The 21,007-nt window shown below is 37.0% G+C and overlaps 7 protein-coding genes across 7 annotated transcripts; 4 read left to right on the forward strand and 3 right to left on the reverse strand.

Moving 5' to 3' along the window:
* Positions 1-78: 78 nt before the first annotated feature.
* Positions 79-3,663, reverse strand: L201_006555 (uncharacterized protein; the record flags this gene model as incomplete). The annotated part of the gene is made up of 4 exons (XM_066222274.1): positions 79-1,491; positions 1,550-2,144; positions 2,215-2,375; positions 2,434-3,663. 4 exons carry the CDS (start codon positions 3,661-3,663, stop codon positions 79-81), a joined length of 3,399 nt encoding a protein of 1,132 aa, XP_066078371.1.
* Positions 3,664-4,476: 813 nt separating this feature from the next.
* L201_006556 (uncharacterized protein) lies at positions 4,477-6,709 on the reverse strand (the record flags this gene model as incomplete). The annotated part of the gene is made up of 10 exons (XM_066222275.1): positions 4,477-4,702; positions 4,757-4,791; positions 4,856-4,940; positions 5,017-5,107; positions 5,257-5,269; positions 5,343-5,416; positions 5,581-5,722; positions 5,782-5,824; positions 5,897-6,137; positions 6,211-6,709. The coding sequence occupies 10 exons, from the start codon at positions 6,707-6,709 to the stop codon at positions 4,477-4,479; spliced, it is 1,449 nt and encodes a 482-aa protein (XP_066078372.1).
* Positions 6,710-7,543: 834 nt separating this feature from the next.
* L201_006557 (uncharacterized protein) lies at positions 7,544-8,426 on the forward strand (the record flags this gene model as incomplete). The annotated part of the gene is made up of 4 exons (XM_066222276.1): positions 7,544-7,723; positions 7,824-7,953; positions 8,049-8,221; positions 8,304-8,426. 4 exons carry the CDS (start codon positions 7,544-7,546, stop codon positions 8,424-8,426), a joined length of 606 nt encoding a protein of 201 aa, XP_066078373.1.
* A 1,212-nt stretch (positions 8,427-9,638) lies between these two features.
* L201_006558 (uncharacterized protein) lies at positions 9,639-10,571 on the forward strand (the record flags this gene model as incomplete). Its single annotated transcript, XM_066222277.1, has 2 exons — positions 9,639-9,999; positions 10,078-10,571. 2 exons carry the CDS (start codon positions 9,639-9,641, stop codon positions 10,569-10,571), a joined length of 855 nt encoding a protein of 284 aa, XP_066078374.1.
* A 322-nt stretch (positions 10,572-10,893) lies between these two features.
* Positions 10,894-13,267, reverse strand: L201_006559 (uncharacterized protein; the record flags this gene model as incomplete). The annotated part of the gene is made up of 5 exons (XM_066222278.1): positions 10,894-11,187; positions 11,303-11,661; positions 11,737-12,121; positions 12,218-13,081; positions 13,175-13,267. The coding sequence occupies 5 exons, from the start codon at positions 13,265-13,267 to the stop codon at positions 10,894-10,896; spliced, it is 1,995 nt and encodes a 664-aa protein (XP_066078375.1).
* Positions 13,268-14,154: 887 nt separating this feature from the next.
* On the forward strand, positions 14,155-17,724 carry L201_006560 (uncharacterized protein; the record flags this gene model as incomplete). The annotated part of the gene is made up of 12 exons (XM_066222279.1): positions 14,155-14,379; positions 14,452-14,571; positions 14,662-15,131; positions 15,198-15,346; positions 15,424-15,679; positions 15,743-16,118; positions 16,179-16,517; positions 16,575-16,814; positions 16,910-17,234; positions 17,320-17,447; positions 17,527-17,597; positions 17,670-17,724. 12 exons carry the CDS (start codon positions 14,155-14,157, stop codon positions 17,722-17,724), a joined length of 2,754 nt encoding a protein of 917 aa, XP_066078376.1.
* Positions 17,725-18,344: 620 nt separating this feature from the next.
* Positions 18,345-20,709, forward strand: L201_006561 (succinate dehydrogenase [ubiquinone] flavoprotein subunit 2, mitochondrial; the record flags this gene model as incomplete). Its single annotated transcript, XM_066222280.1, has 6 exons — positions 18,345-18,455; positions 18,619-18,677; positions 18,740-18,780; positions 18,861-19,075; positions 19,144-20,495; positions 20,568-20,709. 6 exons carry the CDS (start codon positions 18,345-18,347, stop codon positions 20,707-20,709), a joined length of 1,920 nt encoding a protein of 639 aa, XP_066078377.1.
* Positions 20,710-21,007: the final 298 nt, after the last annotated feature.

A 21,007-nucleotide genomic window follows, 5' to 3' on the forward strand; every position in this document is an offset into this window, starting at 1 on the left:
CTCCTGTTTAGCTGTTGTCCCCTATCTTGTGCGAACATGATCTCCAAGCATGTTTCCTTTATGATGTAGAAGCATTGATCAGATATTGAATGGTACACTTGGATCAGCTTGCCAATCAAATGAATTTCCCGTAACTTGTGACCAAAATTCAGCGAATGGATCAATCTGATTTTGATTCTGATTGGGCGTAATATTTGAATTTGTAGTTGGAGGTGTATATGTACCACTGCCTGTATTGGTAGCCGTATTTGAGAATTGAGAAGCTTGTGATTGTTGCGCAATTATAGAAGTACCACCTGTACCTGTACCTGTACCAGCACTAGGTGAAGGTCCAGTTGAATTTGGAGTATTTTGACCTGAAAATATCTGTCCGCTACCAGGATTGTATGAAGTATTGATGTTACTATCAAAAGTCATTTGATTCCAGAAGCTTGAAGCTGAAGCAGGATCACTAAAACCTTGTAGTAATTCTGAAGGGTTAAAACTAACTCCACCTAAATCAAATGTATCATAAACACCTATATCCATTTGATTTTGAGTCTGACCATGGATGGGATCTGACGTCACCGAAGGTAATATACCAGGATTTGATATTGAAGTATGGGAATTCGACTGATAAGAAGACTGAATATTGTTATAGTATGGATTGGGTAATTGAGGTTTTGATTGTGAATGAGATAAGCCTGAAGCGCTTGCAGGGTTTGTGTGTTCCGAAGCGGGAGTAATCAGAGTCCTAGTATCTGAAGTTTCATAAGTTCTTTGTCTTTTTTCGTTATTTGATCCAGATGGTATACTATATGATATTGACGAATTGGTACCCTGATATCCCCCTGGGATGTGTTGGTGTGATGTACTAGTTTTGGCGGAAAAGTTCGGTCGATGCGGTGATGCAGACGATGAATGATTCCTTGAGGGCGGAGGGCGCATCTGAGTTTTATCAGTCGAACTTGACATTGTTGATCCTGCTGGGTTTCTGTCCTTGTCGTTGTCTGCAGCTTTGCGTTTCTTGTTTGTTCTTGCATTATTAACCTTTGAAACGGTTGCGACTTCCTTAGCTCTGGAAGCTACATCGTTTAATAATTCTTTCAGTTTTCTAGATCCGGGCCAAACGGGTTCAAGGGATTGGAGAGTTCTTCTACAACTTTCAACATAAGAACCAACTGTTTCAACTACTATCTGATCTTTAGCTTGAACTTCACACAATAGTAGTATTACGGCAGAAGACCATAAATATTGACAATATACAGCTAAATGATGTGATGATGGTACTTGAGTTCGTGATTGCGATGCAATGTGAATTACTGATCTAGCAGCTTCGACACATCTGGCTAGAGATTGGGATGAAGGTGGAGGTTTGGGTCTTGGATAGTCAGGGTTAGAAGGTAAGAAGTTACGATGTAGAGTTATAAGGATAGCAAAATACGAGTTTGACAAGATGGCCGATATTAAGGAAACTGCTTGATTGTCGGAAGGATCCTTGTATTTTGATGGCTATTATCGTTCAGTCAGTGAAGGTTAAATGGGATGAACAAAACCTCAGATTACTTACGACATCATTCTCCAACCAATCTCTAAGTAGTCTATCGAGTTTATTGATAGCGTTCTGTTGTGATACTGCCCATGATGGATCAGACATCGATTTCTCATTTGCTGGTCGGTATAATAGATGAGCTACTTTTCCAGCGATTTTGCATAGTTTTGTTAATGCAATAAAACCAGACATGGTTGATCCAAAGGGTTCTTCTGTACCGCTAACTAAACTAGTTGGTGTACTGTCCTGAGTGTTTGTACTCTTTTGTGCCATTCGCTCTAATCCTTCATCATCGATTTCTGCAGGATAGGCGACATCTATATCCAAATCATCAACACCTAGAGGTCGACCAAGTGAAATCGACATCATTCTTTCTAATCCATATATTGCCCACCAACATCTAGATCTCAACTGTTTTTCAGCAAAAGGTATAGGTAGACGTGATGTAGATCGATGAAGACCCAAATCTTGAGCCATACGCAGTGCTTGACCAGCAAGAAGCCATGACATTGGCATTGCATTCACACTTGCTTGAAATGCCGCTAATAGTGTAAGGCATTGTACTTGATGAATGTTGACATCTTTGAAACACGTGAAGTGAAGGATTTGAGCTCTATGAACAGATGAGACTATGCATCAGTCGTTGTTCCGAAATGACAAGCTGCGAAGTGTCCAGGGCTCACCTTTCGTACCAGATCACTCCCGCCTCAGCTTCTCCCGGTTGAATCGTATCTTCGTCTCCGTCCACATTATCCTGAAGCTTCTTCTTCTCCCTTTGCCATGCTTTTGTAGCCACAAGCACTCGTTCACCCAGAGCAAACATAGCAAACACTACAGCAAGGAACTGAGAACACGGATTAATCAGCGTATAAATTGCAATATTGGTAGATTGTGTGACTTACGGGCCCTTGTGTGGGTATCGCACCTCTGGCTCTAGCGTCCATGAGCTCTTTGAATTCCTTTCTGAACTCGTGTTCAAGAACTATAGGCAAACAAGGATGAACCTCTAAGAAGAACGCATCTATCATTTTGAAAGCTTCTTCCGGAGGAGGATAAGAGACTTCATGTATAGGTGGTAAAGCTTTAACTACACCTGAACCAGCTACATGACCGAAATAAGGATTCGGATTTCGTGTAGTATGATCAGATATGGCAGGTGACTGTCTTGAATTTGATGATGAATTTTGATTTGTCGTCGTTGTTGGTTTTATAGGGAATGAATTTGATCTTGAAATTAATCCATCTGGATTACCAGATATATCTACCTCTCTATCTCGATGAGAAAATGAATCGAGTAAAGACAATGTATTCGATGATCCAATATATCTATAATTACCTCTTTCATCTTGTTGCATCTGTCCACCATCTTCAACTTCAACATCACTTCCTTGTATATTATCATCTTCTTGACTTTCAACTTCATTCTCATTCTCACCATCTCCTTCAGATTCAATGGCGTTCATAGGTATATCTGCAGCTATGTTCGTTCTATCTTGACCTCCAGATATCTCTAAGCGAGTATCATCATTTTCTCTTTTTGTTCGTATTGACTGAGAAGTTGATGAAGATGATGAAGGTAATGGCGGAGGTAAGACTTGCTTGGTTTCAAAAGCTTCAAGTAATGGTATGATTCTATTTTGAATAGCTTCCAAAGCTTGAACTCTTACTTCTAGATTCTGTACGTATTGCCTACTATAAGCTGCTCTATCTCTTGTAGGTGGATAAGTACATTCTAATCCAGCTTGAATACATTGCTGACATGTTGAGTGTTCATTAGGTGTTCCACTTGTCGTATTAACTCCAATTCCACCAGGTCCAGGTAAACATCTAATTTTTTTCGTACGACAATTTCTACAGGCAGCATAAGCTCTGACTTTGGTTAAATCTTGGATACCTTCGACAGCAGTATGTTCAGAAAATGATGATCTTTTCCTTGACTTCTTATTGCTTGCAGAAGGAGGAGCAGATATAATAGGTTGATTTGTCGTTGGACCAGACATCATTGTAGTTATAGAACTGGTGGAAGCTTGATGGATTGGAGGTTGTCGAAGAGGTGGAGGTAGGGTATGTGAACGTGAAGTAGGTTGTGATATGGGATAGGAATGTGATCCAGATGAGTGTGGTGCAGACATCTCCCTTAAACTATGTGATATAGCTATATTTCTTGGTGATGATCGCAATGAGTCGTATATATCTATCTGATTTATACGAGTCGAAGGGAAATGAGATTGGAAAAAACTGATTAACAATAATAGCCGAGTTTTGTTATGGCGAGTTTTGGTAAGAAGTCTAAACCGAAAGGATAAACATTATATTTTATTTTATTCCCATCCTACCATTGTTTTACATAAACTCTTCTGGGTATGAATGACGTGAGATAGATATTTGAAAGACAAAGGTAGTGCGGAAGTCGAAGACTGTATTGACGTTTTATATATCTCACTCACTAGGACAAGACCAGTAGAAATAGATAAGGTGATGTGATGTGATAATACAATGATGATCAAGAAATCAAAGGATGTCTATAAACAGATGTGTACATCCTCCACTTTGCTCGGATAAAGAGATAAAAGGTGACATATTACTAGACTAAGTTATCTTTGACATCTACCCGTATCCGCACTATACAGTGTTTTCAATACAACTGATTACAACTGATTACACTTTGAGAGACATACGGTCATTAGCGGAATCAACTTATATTACAAGCACACTGGAAAATAACGTTTGTGGCGACTACAATCCGGACAGCTTTTTATCAATGATAATTGCGATTGAAATACTACTGATGCATGCATAATTTTCTACCTCTAATGACATGAACTGATAGTAGTTTGTATATTATTTGTTGATATATATCTGGACCTCCTTTTCATGTATGAGGTTATACATACAAATGAAGCTGAATCCACACAGCAAGATTTCCACCTGTTCCAGTCTACCCTTTAAACTCTTTCGCTATCTTCTCGTATTGCATCCCGTTCGCCTTCTTCCGTGTCATCTTGTGAGATGGCTCGATAGATGTTCTTTCTTCGTTCGTTGTCATCGATATCTTTCGGAAGCTTTATTGCAGTGACGATGGGTGGTATTGACACAAGAAGGAGCGTGATCCAGGATAATTGCCTTCCGAAAGAATTAGAGGGGAATTGAGTGGCGAACGAGAACATCCATCTATGGGGACATTCGGCAGCTTTAGCAGAGATAGATGTATAAATGATTCCTTACCCCGCTAAAGTAGGTCCAATTGCTCGTCCAGCCGCCTATTGATAAAGATAAAATCCGTTACTTAGATCATTCGCAAACAGCAGAAATCAAACGACTTACCCCGGCCATCAAGACTATAGCACTTCCAGTCGCCAAAAGGTCAGGATGTTCATCGAAACGACTTGCATTGATTTGATCATTTAAGCTGTGATGTGTCTTCGTATCAGTAGCCCAGTTTCGGATGCTCCGCAGACCCCAAAATGACTCTCGATTTAACTCACGGCCAAGCCATCAAATGGAAGTTTTTCATTGGTAATTGAACTGCCAAACTTCCGTATGTTGCTCCTTTACCATAGGTAGCAGCAAATTGTACTAAAGGTACAATCAGTGCCTCAAAAGGTATTATACTATACTTACTGTAAGTAGGAGGAATCGTTTTATGCCAATTCTTGCTTGAATAGGTGGTACAAGTAAAGGCGACAAGATCAAATTGAGAACCGATGAAATGGAAGAAATGATACCTATCATTTGGACCTACGTTTGGTATTCAACAGGTATTTGAAATACCTTGACAGTCAAGCGATGGAAATCAGAAAGAAATACTCACAGGTAGACCTAATCCACCAGATGTCACAGGTGTATAAGTGAAAACGCTGAAAAATCCATCATATGCAAAAGTGGCTAAAACCGAAAATCAGCAAACAGCTGTGTGTGTTTTATCCAGCAAAATAGGCATACCAACTTGAAATGCTAGAATTGTAGGGTGTATATATAACATCAGTCTGACTACTTGATTTGACGATGCATTCTGCTCAAACATATACTAGTGTAATTCCAGAACTCACCGCAAAAGCAAAGTAGCGCATCCTTGAAATTAGGTATAGCTAACGCTCTTCTGAGTTTACTTCTATTACCAAGAAACATCCCAGTATTTTCAACGTGGTCTTCGATCTCCTCTTGTGTTGGTGTTTGAGCTTCAGGTTCTTCCTAAGCAATATCAAAGGTGTTATGTAAGCGGGCTGACGTCTCGTTGTAATGTTACCTACTTGTTCAGTCATAATTCTGAATAATATTAGAGCTATGACATTACTATACAGAATTATCAATGGTCGTGCGAATCAGTAGATAATGCATACAATTGATTTTCCGATCCCAACTTACAGGAAAAAACAGAACACGCCAGGTAAAGCAAATGGCCAGTCTTTCCATATTTGTAACTGACCAGTTAACCACCAAGGTAATCTACCGTGAGGGTTTGCTAAGAAACCACCTAATAAAAAACCAATAACAGTACCTATATTGAATAAAGGACCCCAAATTGAGAATATTACTGAACGGTTAGTCGGATGAGATAATTCTGTAAATATCGCTCTTGATAACACTGCAGCAGGATTCAGACCATCTAGGATAAAGAACATATCAGAATGAGATCTGTATCTCTAAAAGATTGCCTGTCGGATTGGAAAAAGACTTACAACTTGATCTCCAAACCAAGATCCACCAAACATTACTCTTGGTAAAACCCATTAAACCAATTCCAGAAGAAACCAAACAAGAACCATATAATAAACAATTCCTTTTACCGAATTTATCTCCCATGTAAGCCCAAAAAGGTGCTAAAAAAGCTTCAATTAACATTATTGAACCTTCTGCTAAACCACTATAAAAACCGATTTTATTTTCTGGGACAGTCTTTAAACTTGTTATATACGCTACTATATATGGGAATATGACTGAATACGTTATCGCATCCAAGGTTCTTAGCAGAATTAACGGGGATAGTTGTTTCCATGGTATAGGTACTTTCTCTTCATGATTTGTTTCTATTTCTTCACTAATTTGAACTCCGACGCTTGTGTTTATTTCACCATTATTATTATCGTTATTATTGGTAACACTTCCGTACTTTGGTGAAGCCTGCGCTTGCATCAGTCTGTCATTTTCTTGGTTCGTATTTAGAGTTGGGGAAGACATGATTATCGCCTTCTGCAGATTCAAGAGAGTAGCCAAATCGTTATGAACGCAAACAACAAGAAAGAAGTGTTTTCATCTTGTTTGAATCAACCTGTATGTACAGTATATGTGTTTTTCTCGCATCATCAGTTTCTGTAATGTATAACAATGGAGAGATGTGAAACGCATTTAATTGTGAATGCATGGAAATCATCCATTCCATCCTTACTTTCATTCGTCATCAACTTCACCCCTTTTTCTACTGCCTTTGATCCGATAACCGGGATTGATTGCTGATCACACGAATAGAGGGTCTTTGAGATTATGCGCCAGACTTTGCTTATCAGAGAAACAGAACGGGTTAATCTATCGGCCTGAGTATAGTAAGCTTATAATTATCCTTCACTGAGATCGTTTACAAGAAGTAGAAAAGAGAAAAGTTATATGTCTTGCTTTCACATCAGGTATGCGAAGACGCGTATATCATGTTTAGAGGAGACTGGGCTGTCTATTACATAATCTATATATCGCCGGATAAGCCGGTTATAAATGCTGTAAATGATTAGCCGGTTATTCGTTATTCAAAAAAGGAAAGAAAGGGTTTGATATCGATACATTCCTGTCAATAAGCGACAAGGGGATGAAGACGATGATGGAGATCCATTCATGAGCTGTATATATAACTGTCAGTAGTGTATCCATTGCTTGTTTTAGCCCTTCTTCATGTCATGTCTTTCAAGCTTTGTTGAATAAGGATATTTCATCTATATACTCTAGCATCTCATCATACCTATCTTTAGTTTATGTCATTTACTTGTAGTCAATATACAGTCTCCCTTGTCTCACTAACCCATAATGCCCACTGCACTTTCACCTTTACCTCTTCAAGCTCCAGAACAATGGAATAAACCAACATATTCGAATACCCATGGTGGAAAAACATATAAACCAACACATCCAAAATTATTCTTGGTTGAATTTACTCCACCTTTAAATGGTGAAGAAGAATTTTCAAGTAGATTAGTAGCTGCTAGAGTAAGTAATTCACTTACATCATAATTAGGCTATACATCTAAGATCGAATGGCCAAAAATCTACTTAAGCTAAACTCGAAATTGTTTGTGCTTATATGTAGGATTTCCAAGCTGGCGAAACGATAACAAAACTTACAAATATATCTTTAGCACCTGAAAAAGCTTATTCTTCTGTACAGTTTGGTAAAGGATTAAGAGATCATTTAGAATTAAATTCAGATTTATTATTCAGTAAGTTCCAATTGGCAAGGTAGAATCATTCAAAATTACTATACTAATTATCTAATCGTTCCCTGTTCTACTTTATGTATTATTCATCTATTTAGTGAATCATTCTTGTTCACCTACAGCAGAAATTCATTTACCTCATAACCAAATTGATCAATGGGAAGTTCGAGTAGGATCAAAAGGTTTAAAACAAGGTGAAGCAATTACATTCTTTTATCCTTCGACCGAATGGGATATGGCACAGGGTTTCCCATGTTCTTGTGGATTCAAGGTGAGGTTTTTCTTCCAATATTGTATTCTCTGTTAGCTCCGAACAAATGGCTAACTATTCTGGAAATTTTGCATCCTCTTAGAATTGCCTCGGAAAGATCAATGGCGCCAAACATATCACTTTAGCTGATCTAGAAGCCAGAAGTTACATCAATGATCATATACGTTCATCGAAGGAGTCTCAAGCAAACGAAAATGGACAATGAGCAGAAGGGGGATTGGTCAATTATACAAGATTACACGGATAATGATGTGTATAGGAGACAAGCTCGGCCCTTTTGAGGTAGACAGCGAAGATGATGAGCCATCAAGTCGCTCTGAAATGAGAACGAAGTTTGTGAACGAGGAAGAAGAACCTTTGTTAAACTGTTTGTTGTATATCTGATGAGTGTAGTTATTAGAAAATAACATTGATAGAACAAATAGATGAATCTTGCCTCTATTGTTTCAAAAGTCTTTGCAAAGAAACATTTTCCGATTCGATCTACTACTACGTGTGCGAAATATCTCGGCCTACATTTGCCTGTTTCTACAACTTATCCTGCTCGAGTTTTGGTTGTAAGATTCCCCTACCGTAGATCCCATGGGTCTCGCATGAATTCGCGCGATCGACTAGACTAATTACTTTTTACCCAATATTCCGGTAATCCTCGGAAAGCTTAACCTAAATACCCGGTCCGTCTTTGTGGTTGTTATTTAACCCGATTAAGGCAATTATATTATATCAAAAGCTTAAAGACGCGTCAAAGGATGTGCTGTACATAGTAAATACGTCATTCTAGTCATGTTTACAATTGATGCAATATGATAAGCACCTGTCCATGATAATCCCATCTGTATAGTAACTTGTCAACAAAGGTTTGATGGTGATTATCGTTGTTGCCACCGTGTTACAGAGTATACAGTAGGAAATGATTTCATGTTAAATGTATCTTCTATAATCTCATCGTATCCAACCTCACCTTGCATAAATTCACTTCATACAATATTTAACAGTGTTTGACGTTTTCGAAGATAAGGAATTGATAACGCAAGTATCTTATCAAAGGGGACCTATCGGTTTCACACGTTTGATCCCCACAGAATTTCGTATTTGTTTCTCATCCTTCTTGCTTTCGTTCACAAGCCCTCACAGTACCTCAAATTAATACTCGACCTTGATGGTACTTCTATAACACGCGCAAATAGATTATAAATTCCCTTTCACCTTCTTTTCTATCACACCATACTTTACCATCAACACAGCCTTCAACTATTCACAACGCTTCTGACAGGTTCAGATCCGATCTTTCATTGTTACTATTTGTTCGTTTTCTTTTCTCGCGAAACTATAAGATATCATTCATTTTGCAGCTTGTCACCGTCAGCATTATACAAGTATTCACCACTGCCACCAACTTATCGAGAACCAAATAACAATGCCAATTCCTACACGACCCATTCCAGTTCATCCTCGACATCATCACCACCATCATAATCAGAATAGATCAAATTCTAATAAACCAGGCTCAGGTTCATCAGTACCTAAGAAGTATCTTCAAAATTCATTAGATTGGAGATCAGAAATTGCTTTATTGAATGAATTGGGATCAAAGTCTGTTCCTTCTTCTACTAGTCATCAACATATACAGACCAAGCTAAGTGGATTAGGTGTTAAATTGATTCAAAAGAAGGATATCAAATTATCAGATCAAGTTAATGAGCAAGATGTTAAAGGTAAAAGGGATGTTAATTTAGAAGATTTAATAGAAGATTGTAAAGGTAAAAGAGAGAAAAGAGGTAAGTTTACTATTGGTTTTAAGAGGTAGTTTTGATTTCTGGTCGAGAGATTTGTATGTTGATATCATAATAACCCAGCTACGACAGCGACTACTCTTGGATTTGATTTCATACCAAATCCAACTATATTAACATTACCCGATACCATTGAAGATGATTCTTCATCATTATCACTAAACAGGAAATCGTCTTTATTGAGTACATCAAAATCTACACCCACACCTAATAATACCGCAAACCTCAATCATCTCAAAAATCAAGTTGAATCTCCATTACAAAACACACCTGTAACACCTGGATTAATTGCTCAAGCTGATTCACCTATTTCAGCTGACGAAGAAGAAGAAGAAGATGAAGATGATTGGGAATATGTACCGTCTGTGTCGAAAAAGAAGGATAATAATATCGAAGGAGATGAAGAAGATGACATGATTATTTTAGGTGAATTGGAATTAGAAGATAATAATGATCATAATGAAGTATTAAATGCTACCAAGGAGATCAAGGGCGGTAAGAATAATCATATAAAGGGGACCAGGACTAGTTATGCTGGAATCTTAGGTACAGCGTAGTGAACATCGCTTGATTGTCAATTTTTAACTTTATATTCTCTGTGTCAATTAAATAAATCCACTCCTATTGTATATAAGCTTGTGTAATATTAACATGACAAATCGGTGATAGGTAAACCCATATTCAACATTGGATTTCGATAAATTGTATATCATATATCAACATCTTAAGCATTTTGTATAGGCATATCCTTAGCATGTATATAAAGCGATCAAACAATGCTCTGAAATGACATCATGGTCGAGGGGTGAGGAAACGCAGGCGCACACAAATACATACGATACTTGTTGTAATTATTTACTATACATCCACAGGCGTATTCTATATTTTTATCCTTTTACTACCTCTCCACAACCAAGCCAAACCACAAACAGCTATACTGTACGCTAGTAAGACTAACATTGCCAAAACATTGTTCAGGTACATACTTTCTATACTGATGTTAATTAAGCCAGTAAATAAGTTAGCTATTAAGAAAACCAATAAGCCATTTTGATTTATCGATTCGAGTAATTTAGGTATTGGGATTTGAGGAAATAAGAATTCGATTAATAAGTAGCCTAATAAGAATAATGTATTGTATGATGAGATGAATAATACGTATGGTGCGTTTGCCTAAATTAAAAAAGAAGAATTATCGATATCAGAATTTAATTATGATCGTCCATTCATCTCACGATCAAGTTGAGGCAACACGAAAAGACATGCTGGAAAGGGAAAGAAGACTTACAAATCTTCTTGAAACACCCCCACTACCCAAATCAAGATATAATATAACTAATAAACCAATCCAATATGTAAAAGTATAACTAAATAATTCTAATATCAATTCAATTCTCCTTTTTTCATAATGTCTCTTTATATGATTTTCTTTTGATTCATTGATACTTATCATACCTTTGTCTGTTGGGATTGGAACTGGATCAGATAATTTTGATATATGTTCCCCTATTGATATACCTAATAGATAAATCGATATATAACCAGGTAAAGATGAAATACCTTCTTTATTTAATCCAATTAAACCATTTCTAGAATCAGATAATAGATATGATTGTAAGCCGAATTTAGATAAAATTAATTGATGAGCTATACGAAGGAAGAGCAAAGTCAATTCTGTTAAATCAACCGGATCATCTACATCAATTTGGTTCATCTACTCACTTAAAGTAATGATTAAACCTAATACACTCCATCTAATCCATTTTCTTAAAGGTTTGATCAGACAACCGAAAATAGGTAATAAACCAATTGTAAAGAAAAAATTCCAATGTAATCCATATTCAGTTATATGTTCAGGATATTCAATACCTTTTACCATAAATAATCTAATAAAACCTAATATTAATGTTGGTGATGATTTTCTTATCACTATGAATAGTTCCCTTAATAAATTTGACTTTATATCGGATTGTTCCTTTTTGATAAATTTCATTCCAGGTGAATTAGGTGGTTGTTTCTGTTTGATCGTTTTAGGTACATATGAAGATAATGATTTATAAGATATTATACCTAATGAAAATACAAATGATCCTACTCCTACATCCATCTAATCAAGGTCAAGGTAAGGATTGAATTGGATATATTAGTTTGATTCTCCGTAGGATGATACTTTTTGTTGTGTTTCTTTTGAATATTAACTCACCAAACTTGTACCGAAATCTTCACATTTACCTAACCATCTAGGAAATACTCTAAAATCTACAGCTAAAATACAATGAACAGTCATAATCATCATATGTGCTCTATATATACTTAAGAATGATAATTTCTGTCGTTGCTTCGGATTTTGATCCTCATCTTCAACTCTTATTCTACCAGGTATTGAACCGGATCTTCTAGATGGATAATCAACCTTGTTGGTTGTTGAAGATAATAATAAAGTATCCAATGAATCTGTTTCTGGAAATGGTGGTGTAGGCAATATATTTACAGTTATATTATCCGGACTAGGTTGTGGACTTAATTTTCTTTTATTTAATCCGCTATGAATACCACCGGTAGTATTAGGTGTACTACTACTAAGATTGAAAGGGTCGTCAGGTGATAAATTGATTGGTGAACTTAATGCTGAATTTGATGTTGAAGTGTTTATTGGAGAATTGGTAGTAATAGAAGAAGAAGAATGAAATGAATTTGATGAACTAATTCCAATTATAGGTACAACTTGTGAAGGTAATTTGATTGGAGTATTTTGTTTAGAATTTTGTGCTGATGAAGATTCAAGTTCAGCAATTTCTTCATCTGAATCTGATTCTTCTAACCATGACCCTTTTGATTTATCTTTTTTAGTATTGGTAAATCCATTATTCCTTATATTCTTACGACGATTTTTAGGTAAAGTAACATATGCTAATGATGATATAATCAATATTATAAAATTGAACGTTATTGGTCTCGTTGCAAATATAGTTACTCCCAACAGAAGTGGAAGACCAGAAGTTAAATAATCGAATACAAACGAAGGTCGAAATCGTTCATACGAACAAGCGTAGAGGATGTATGAGGTCTTAAGAATAATTGAGATGGAAGAGCAGGTCAGCTTTCTAAATCAATCTCAAACATTGAGTATATAGGAATGCAGAAGTATTTATCTACTCACCCAAGCTACCAGACTAATAGCTATGATATCAAATAATGATGAACCGGGATTATCAGAAACGAAAGCTTCTTTAGCTGATTTATAGTCTGACATGATGAGGTGCTGAGTCGACTATCACCATGTAGAGAATTCTGTACAGTAAATCAGCCCACTTGAAATTGTCTATGTGACCTGCTCTTCTTGTTATTCCATACAGTTCTGGGTCTATAGCAACGCTATGCATCAAGAACAACAACAACAACAAACCCAGTCAACCTCCACTTTTAGCATTCAACTCTCCTCCACTCTGTTGCGTGGTACAATGGTCATGTACGGTGTGTGGCGTGTCGTGGTGTAGGGTGTAGGATGATAATCTATGGTGTAGGGTGTATGGTGGATGTTGTATGGTGATGGTGTATGGTGTAGGGTGTATGGTGAAGGGTGTATGGTGAAGGGTGCATGCCACCACTATTAAAAACCGATATGCCGGGTTATAGGTTAACCGGGATCAAATACCTTTATATACAATACTGAACTCGGTCGTTTAATCAGACGCGCGTGACCTAGGCAGAGGCTGGACAATGGAAGTACTAGTACAGAGTACACGGTCAATTAGGTCAACTCCACTTAGACAAGGTTATAGGCTATGAGGGTCATTTATAGGTTATAAAAACGGTTAAGTCCCATTGAACTTAACCATTTTTTCCCCCTTTCTTCATCTTACCTTTTCACCTCAGCTTTTATGTTGAATGAAGAATTCCTTTCTTAAACATACAAAATCAAATATCTGTTCTATAAATCATTATAATAATCATATTAAACCTATATTTCTCAATAGATCAACAATCACCTTACCCCGCTCATATTTAAATAATCAATTAAGATTTAATAGTTTGGTTAGTTGTTATAATAATATCAGGAATCAACGTTATAACGATCATAACGATAGAAATTACATATTTCAACGCGTCAACTTTTCAACTCATACGACAATAACAAAAATGTCTGAATCAATAGCAAATGCACCTGAACCTATGGCAGTAGTCGCACCTGATACAACATCAAATCCAACTATACAAGCTACACATGCACCACAAGTTGAAGATCAAGATGATTCAATGAGTGAAGATGATAAACCTTTAATGAAAAAACAAGCTGCTAATGGAGGTAACAAAAATAAAAAAAGAATAGGTGGTGATAGTTCTAGTGAAGATGATAAACCTTTGGTAAGTTGACTATGAAATATAAACAGAAAGTACTAAGCTGATGCGATGACATCGTGATGATGGTAATTATAGAGTAAGAAACCCAGAGTATCGAAAGGCACTGCAAATAAGAAAAGAAGAGTTGTCGATAGTGATAGTGATAGCGATGAAAGTGAAGCTGGACCTTCAGTAAAAAAGGAAACCCAACCAACAGTGAGTCCGCAAAACTCCTTCATTGTTATATCGTCATTCGCTCATATGACTATTACAATATCTGACCTAATTGAACTTGTTTTCTTATAGCCAAAGACCAATGGTACATCTAAACCACGATCATCAACTAGTAGAAAACCTCCTACTTCTCCTGCTCAATCAGAGTCAGACTTATCAGAAGATGAAAAACCTTTAGCTAAGCGAGCTTCTGCCAAAACAAATGGTAACGGTAATGGTAAACCAGCATCTAGAACAAAGGCTAAACCAGCGAAGAAAGAACCTTCAGATGACGAAGAATCACTTTCAGAGCAATCTTCTGCATCTTCCTCGGAAGATGATAAACCCTTAGCTAAAAAGAAAGCTGCCGCAAAACCTAGACAGAGTACTTCATCCACTAAAAGCGCTTCAACATCAACTGCAGCTAAAAAGAAAGTAAAAGCTGAACCTAAAAGTGAAGATAGTGATGATGATGATGATGTACCGTTAGCTAAAGGTAAAGCTAAGACGACAACGGCGAAAGACAAGAAACCGGTAGTCAAGAAGGAAAAGAAAGTTAAAGAGTGAGTTCCCATTAATGATTGACATTACGAATCTCGCTTTATTAACCAAAATGATTTGATCATTAGAGAGGAAGATGACGAAGAGAAATACAAATGGTGGGAACAAGAAGCTGAAGGTGATGGCGAAGTGAAATGGACAACTTTTGAACATAATGCTGTACTTTTCCCTCCACCTTATATTCCTTTACCTAAGAACGTGAAAATGAAATATGATGGTAAGTCAGCTTCTATTCGCTAGTCCATTCGACACCGACGAAGGCAGGATGACAAGCTGATGTAATTTGATTTTCAGGCGTTGCGTTAACATTACCACCAGAATCTGAAGAGGTAGCTGGATTTTTCGGAGCAATGATAGAAACGGACCATGCTCAAGATGCTAAATTCAGAGAAAACTTCTTCAAAGATTTTAAAGCTGTGTTGGATAAATACCCACCAAAGGAGAATGTTAAAGTCAAATCATTAGATAAATGTGATTTCAAACCTATGTTTGAGCATTTCGAAAGAGAAAAGGAGAAGAAGAAAGCTATGACCAAGGATGAAAAGAAAGCGTAAGCAGATTATTTGACCTTTACTTCACTCCTATCAGTACTGATCTAAGTTCAATTATGTAGTATCAAAGAAGCCAAAGATAAATTAGAAGCTCCATACCTATTCTGTGTTGTTGATGGCCGAAAAGAGAAAGTCGGTAACTTCAGAGCGGAACCTCCTGGATTATTCAGAGGTCGAGGTGAACATCCTAAAAAAGGTACACTCAAACATCGATTACGACCAGAAGATATCATCATCAACATAGGAAAAGACGCTACTGAACCTATTCCTAACATTCCCGGTAAATGGAAAGGTGTACAACATGATAATACTGTCACATGGTTAGCACATTGGAAAGAAAATGTCAATGGAAATGCCAAATATGTTTTCTTATCGGCTGGTTCATCGTGGAAAGGACAGAGTGATAGAGCTAAATTTGAGAAAGCTCGAGAATTGATTGTACGTTAGATCTTTGTATGATAATTCCAATATGCTGTAAATGCTGACTTCGTCCCGTAGAAACATGTTGACAAGATCCGAAAAGATTATACAGAAGATTTGAAATCCAAAGTAATGGCAGATCGACAACGAGCTACAGCATTATATTTCATCGATAGATTGGCTTTGAGAGCAGGTAACGAAAAAGGTGAAGATGAAGCAGATACTGTTGGTTGTTGTTCGTTAAGATATGAACATGTTACTTTAAGTCCACCAAATACAGTCGTTTTTGATTTCTTAGGTAAAGATTCAATGAGATTCTTCCAAGAAGTTAAAGTTGATGCTCAGGTTTTCAAGAATATCAAACTGTTCAAAGCTGAACCTAAGCAAAAAGGTGACGATTTGTTTGACAGATTGAGTGTGAGTGATTGAGCCGATTTCAATGTACACGAAATTACAGCTAATTACTGTTAAAAGACAACACTGCTCAACAAACATCTGAATAGTATGATGCCGGGATTGACAGCAAAAGTGTTCCGTACATATAATGCATCATGGACTTTCCAGAAACAATTGAAGAATACACCTAAGAACGGTACAGTTGCTGAGAAGATTGCAGCTTATAATACAGCAAATCGAGAAGTAGCTATTTTATGTAACCATCAAAAGTCAGTTAGTAAGAATTATGAAGGTTCAAAAGCTAAACATGAAGATAAGGTATGTTTTGTGGAATCACATTAGCATCTTTTGTTGTTGTTCACTATAGCATAACATGATCATGAGATATTGACATGTTTTGCTTTTGTTTTCAGATACGTGCATTGAAATATCAAAGAATGAAATTGAGATTACAATTATTTTCATTAGATCCAAAAATGAAAAAGAAACAACCTGAATTAGCTGAAGATGAATCTGATATGGATGAAGATTTTATTGAAAGACATGAAACTGAATTACTTGAAAAAGCATTAGATAATGCTCAAAAGAAACATGAAAAAGATAATATAAAATTAGAAGAAGAAGGTTCAAAGAAAAAGGATAAAAAGGAATTAGATGAAAGATTAAAAGAAATTAAAGATGAATTTAAAGAATTGAAAAAGGAAAGAAAATCTAAAAAAGTTGAACCTAGACGTGGAGGTAAGTTTCGGTATCTATCTCTTTGATTCACTGAAAATTTTTATCGTATGCCAACCAATCAAGCTAACGAATGGATCGAAAATAGCTACTGAAGAGAAATTGATCGAACAAATTGGTAAAATGGATGAAAGAATTGCTACTGCCAAAGTCCAATTAGGTGATAGAGAGAAATTGAAAGATGTTGCTTTAGGTACATCTAAAATCAATTATATTGTGAGTCTCAACGACGTCTTCGTTATACTTTGCCTCCTTATGCTTGATCATCATACTGACGATTCCCCTGACACTATAGGATCCACGTATCACAGTAGCTTGGGCAAAGAAATATGATGTCCCGTTAGAAAAGTTGTTTTCAAAGACTTTGTGAGTTTGATGTGATCTGCATCGATAGAAGCAGGCTATACAATGAGCTGACTTTTGTTGTTACATGATCAGACGTGAGAAATTCCCTTGGGCAGAAGCTGAGGCTAACAAGGGATGGATCTTCTAGATTAGACAATATATTGAAAGGTTTGAAATCTGATTGGCGCAGAGGTGCTAACATTACGACTGGAACCTACCAATCAGTAATATATGGGAGTCAAGGTTATATAGCATTAACATACACATGTATCTGAAATTGTTGTTTAAACACCTATGCCCTCTCAGCTGTGTGATGATGATGGTGATGTATGCATGTATGCGGATTTACCGGGTTAGTTCATCATCACGCGTGTAATGACAATGTGATGAATGATGATTGGCTATTCGGGCCAGTCGGCGTTTGCCACCTGGGGTATATCCCATATCGGGTCAATTCGGAAACTTGTTCTCTTTGATGGATAACAGATGAGCATTAATATTATTATGAGGGGAGTTGTTAAGGTTCCTGAATCCAAATCAACGACCTATCCTATTGTGAGGTTTTATAAGTCAAGTTAAAATATATACAACTCTGGTGATCTTGATCTTCTTGATCGTGTATTCGTCTCTTTTTTTATCAAGGTATACGCCACCTGTAAATATACCAATCTTCGTCAAAGAAGATCGTTGGTATACATCACTCATCACGACCTCCTCCTATATCCCTCTTTACTCTTACCAATCAAATCACTGTAATATCAACTCAACATGCTTTCACTCACAAGAACAAGATTACCAAGATCAGCTGCACTTGGTAGATCTTTAGCTAAAAGAAATTATGTTGTCGCTTCTCAGACACATAGAGCAACTGAAGCACCTGTAAGTGCAAACCATCGGATCGATTCCATTCTGTCATATCTAGCAGTACAAGGAAACTTGGAGATCGAGATCTTTCTTAAGAACGGCAAAAAATGAAATTTCGCGTAGATCTTGTTTTTACCATTATATAGAAGCTGACTTCCTGATGGTGATCGATCCTTAGAATTTCGGTCAACATAAAGGTTATCCAGTAATTGATCATGAATTTGATGCTGTCGTTGTGTACGTCTACCTTTAAATACCGTGGTCATGACAAGTTACTGATATTACCCTTCTATATTCAGTGGTGCCGGTGGTGCAGGTTTACGAGCAGCTTTCGGTTTAGGTGAGTATTCATCATCTCGCTTGTCTCTGGTATATCAAGATGATGCTAATAACTTCTCTTCAATTTTTCCCGATCAACAGCCGAAGGTGGTCTTAAAACAGCTTGTATAACAAAACTTTTCCCAACCCGATCTCACACAGTAGCTGCCCAAGGTGGTGTCAACGCCGCTTTAGGTAACATGACTGAAGATGATTGGAGATGGCACATGTACGATACAGTTAAAGGTTCAGATTGGTTAGGTGATCAAGATGCTATTCACTACATGACACGAGAAGCTCCTAACACCGTTATCGAGGTATGTTGTTATCATAGTATAACCAAAATATTTAGGAGTCCAGTGGCTAAATGAATGATTTTTTGCAGCTCGAACACTACGGTGTCCCATTTTCTCGAACAAAAGAAGGAAAAATCTACCAGCGAGCATTCGGTGGTCAATCTTTGAAATTCGGTAAAGGTGGACAAGCATACCGATGTGCAGCAGCCGCCGATCGAACTGGACACGCCATTTTACACACTTTATACGGTCAATCATTAAGACATAACACAAATTTCTTCATTGAATACTTTGCTTTAGATCTATTGATGCAAGATGGTGAATGTGTTGGTGTTTTAGCAATAAACATGGAAGATGGTACACTTCATAGATTCAGATCACACAAAACCGTTTTAGCTACTGGTGGTTACGGTCGAGCATACTTCTCTTGTACATCAGCACATACATGTTCAGGTGATGGTAACGCCATGGTTGTCAGAGCTGGTTTACCTCTTCAAGATTTAGAATTCGTTCAATTCCACCCTACTGGTATTTATGGTGCAGGTTGTTTGATTACCGAAGGTTCTCGAGGTGAAGGTGGTTACTTACTCAACTCTGAAGGTGAAAGATTCATGGAAAGATACGCCCCAACAGCTAAAGATTTAGCCTCAAGAGATGTTGTATCCCGATCAATGACTTTGGAGATCAGAGAAGGCAGAGGTGTCGGACCTGAAAAAGATCACATTTTCTTACAGTTATCACATTTACCAGCTGAAATCTTACATGAAAGATTACCTGGTATTTCTGAAACTGCTGCCATTTTCGCCGGTGTAGATGTAACAAAAGAACCAATTCCAGTATTACCAACTGTACATTACAATATGGGTGGTATCCCAACTAAATACACTGGTGAAGTAATTACAGTTGATAAAGAAGGTAAAGATCAAGTCGTACCTGGTTTATACGCTGCAGGTGAAGCTGCATGTGTATCAGTACATGGTGCAAACAGATTAGGTGCAAATTCTTTATTAGATATTGTCGTTTTCGGTAGAGCATGTGCAAACCACATTAAAGAAACCTTGAAACCAAATACACCACACAAACCATTCAAAGATGATTTAGGTAAAGAATCAATTGCAAACTTGGATAAAATCAGAAATTCATCTGGACCAATGTCTACAGCGCAAGTTAGATTAAACATGCAAAAAACAATGCAAACTGATGCTGCTGTTTTCAGAACACAAGAATCTTTAGATCAAGGTGTAGAGAAAATGACTGAAGTTTATAAACAATATGACCAAGTCGGTATCAAAGATAGAAGTATGATTTGGAACAGTGATTTGATTGAAACTCTTGAATTGAGAAACATTCAACAAAACGCTATTCAAACTGTAGTTTCAGCTGCTGCTAGAAAAGAATCACGAGGTGCCCATGCAAGAGAAGATTTCCCTGATAGAGATGAGTAAGTTATCAACTTTTTATACGGTTTTATAGTTTGAATATTTGGGGGCTAATCACTTTTCTTTTACAATAGCGAAAAATGGATGAAACACACTTTGTCATTCCAACATGATCCAGAATCACCCAAAGTTGATCTTTCTTACAGAGGTGTCATCGCTACAACACTTGATGAAGCTGAATGTAAACCAGTTCCACCATTCAAGAGAACTTACTAAGCTAGTTGGTAGTGAGTTGATTGTGAAGGTTTAGGTGGTAATATAGGAAAGTGGACCCGATTGTGTTATAGGACTTAAGACTGCGTGGACGCGTGTCCTTATACAGATTATATACGATGATTGTAATGGTCTTCTACCTCTCTCTCGGTCATGAAGAGGGTGCGACCTGCGAGAGAAGATGTAAAAATAAGATTATACCTGACTTTTCGATTTGTCATGCATTTTCAATACAAAATTTTGCATATCGGGATTGTTAACCTCTCTGACATGTAGTCTAATACTAATTCAAACTTAAAAG

Source organism: Kwoniella dendrophila, chromosome 9 (assembly GCF_036810415.1).
Source record: "Kwoniella dendrophila CBS 6074 chromosome 9, complete sequence".
NCBI classification, from domain to species: domain Eukaryota; kingdom Fungi; phylum Basidiomycota; class Tremellomycetes; order Tremellales; family Cryptococcaceae; genus Kwoniella; species Kwoniella dendrophila.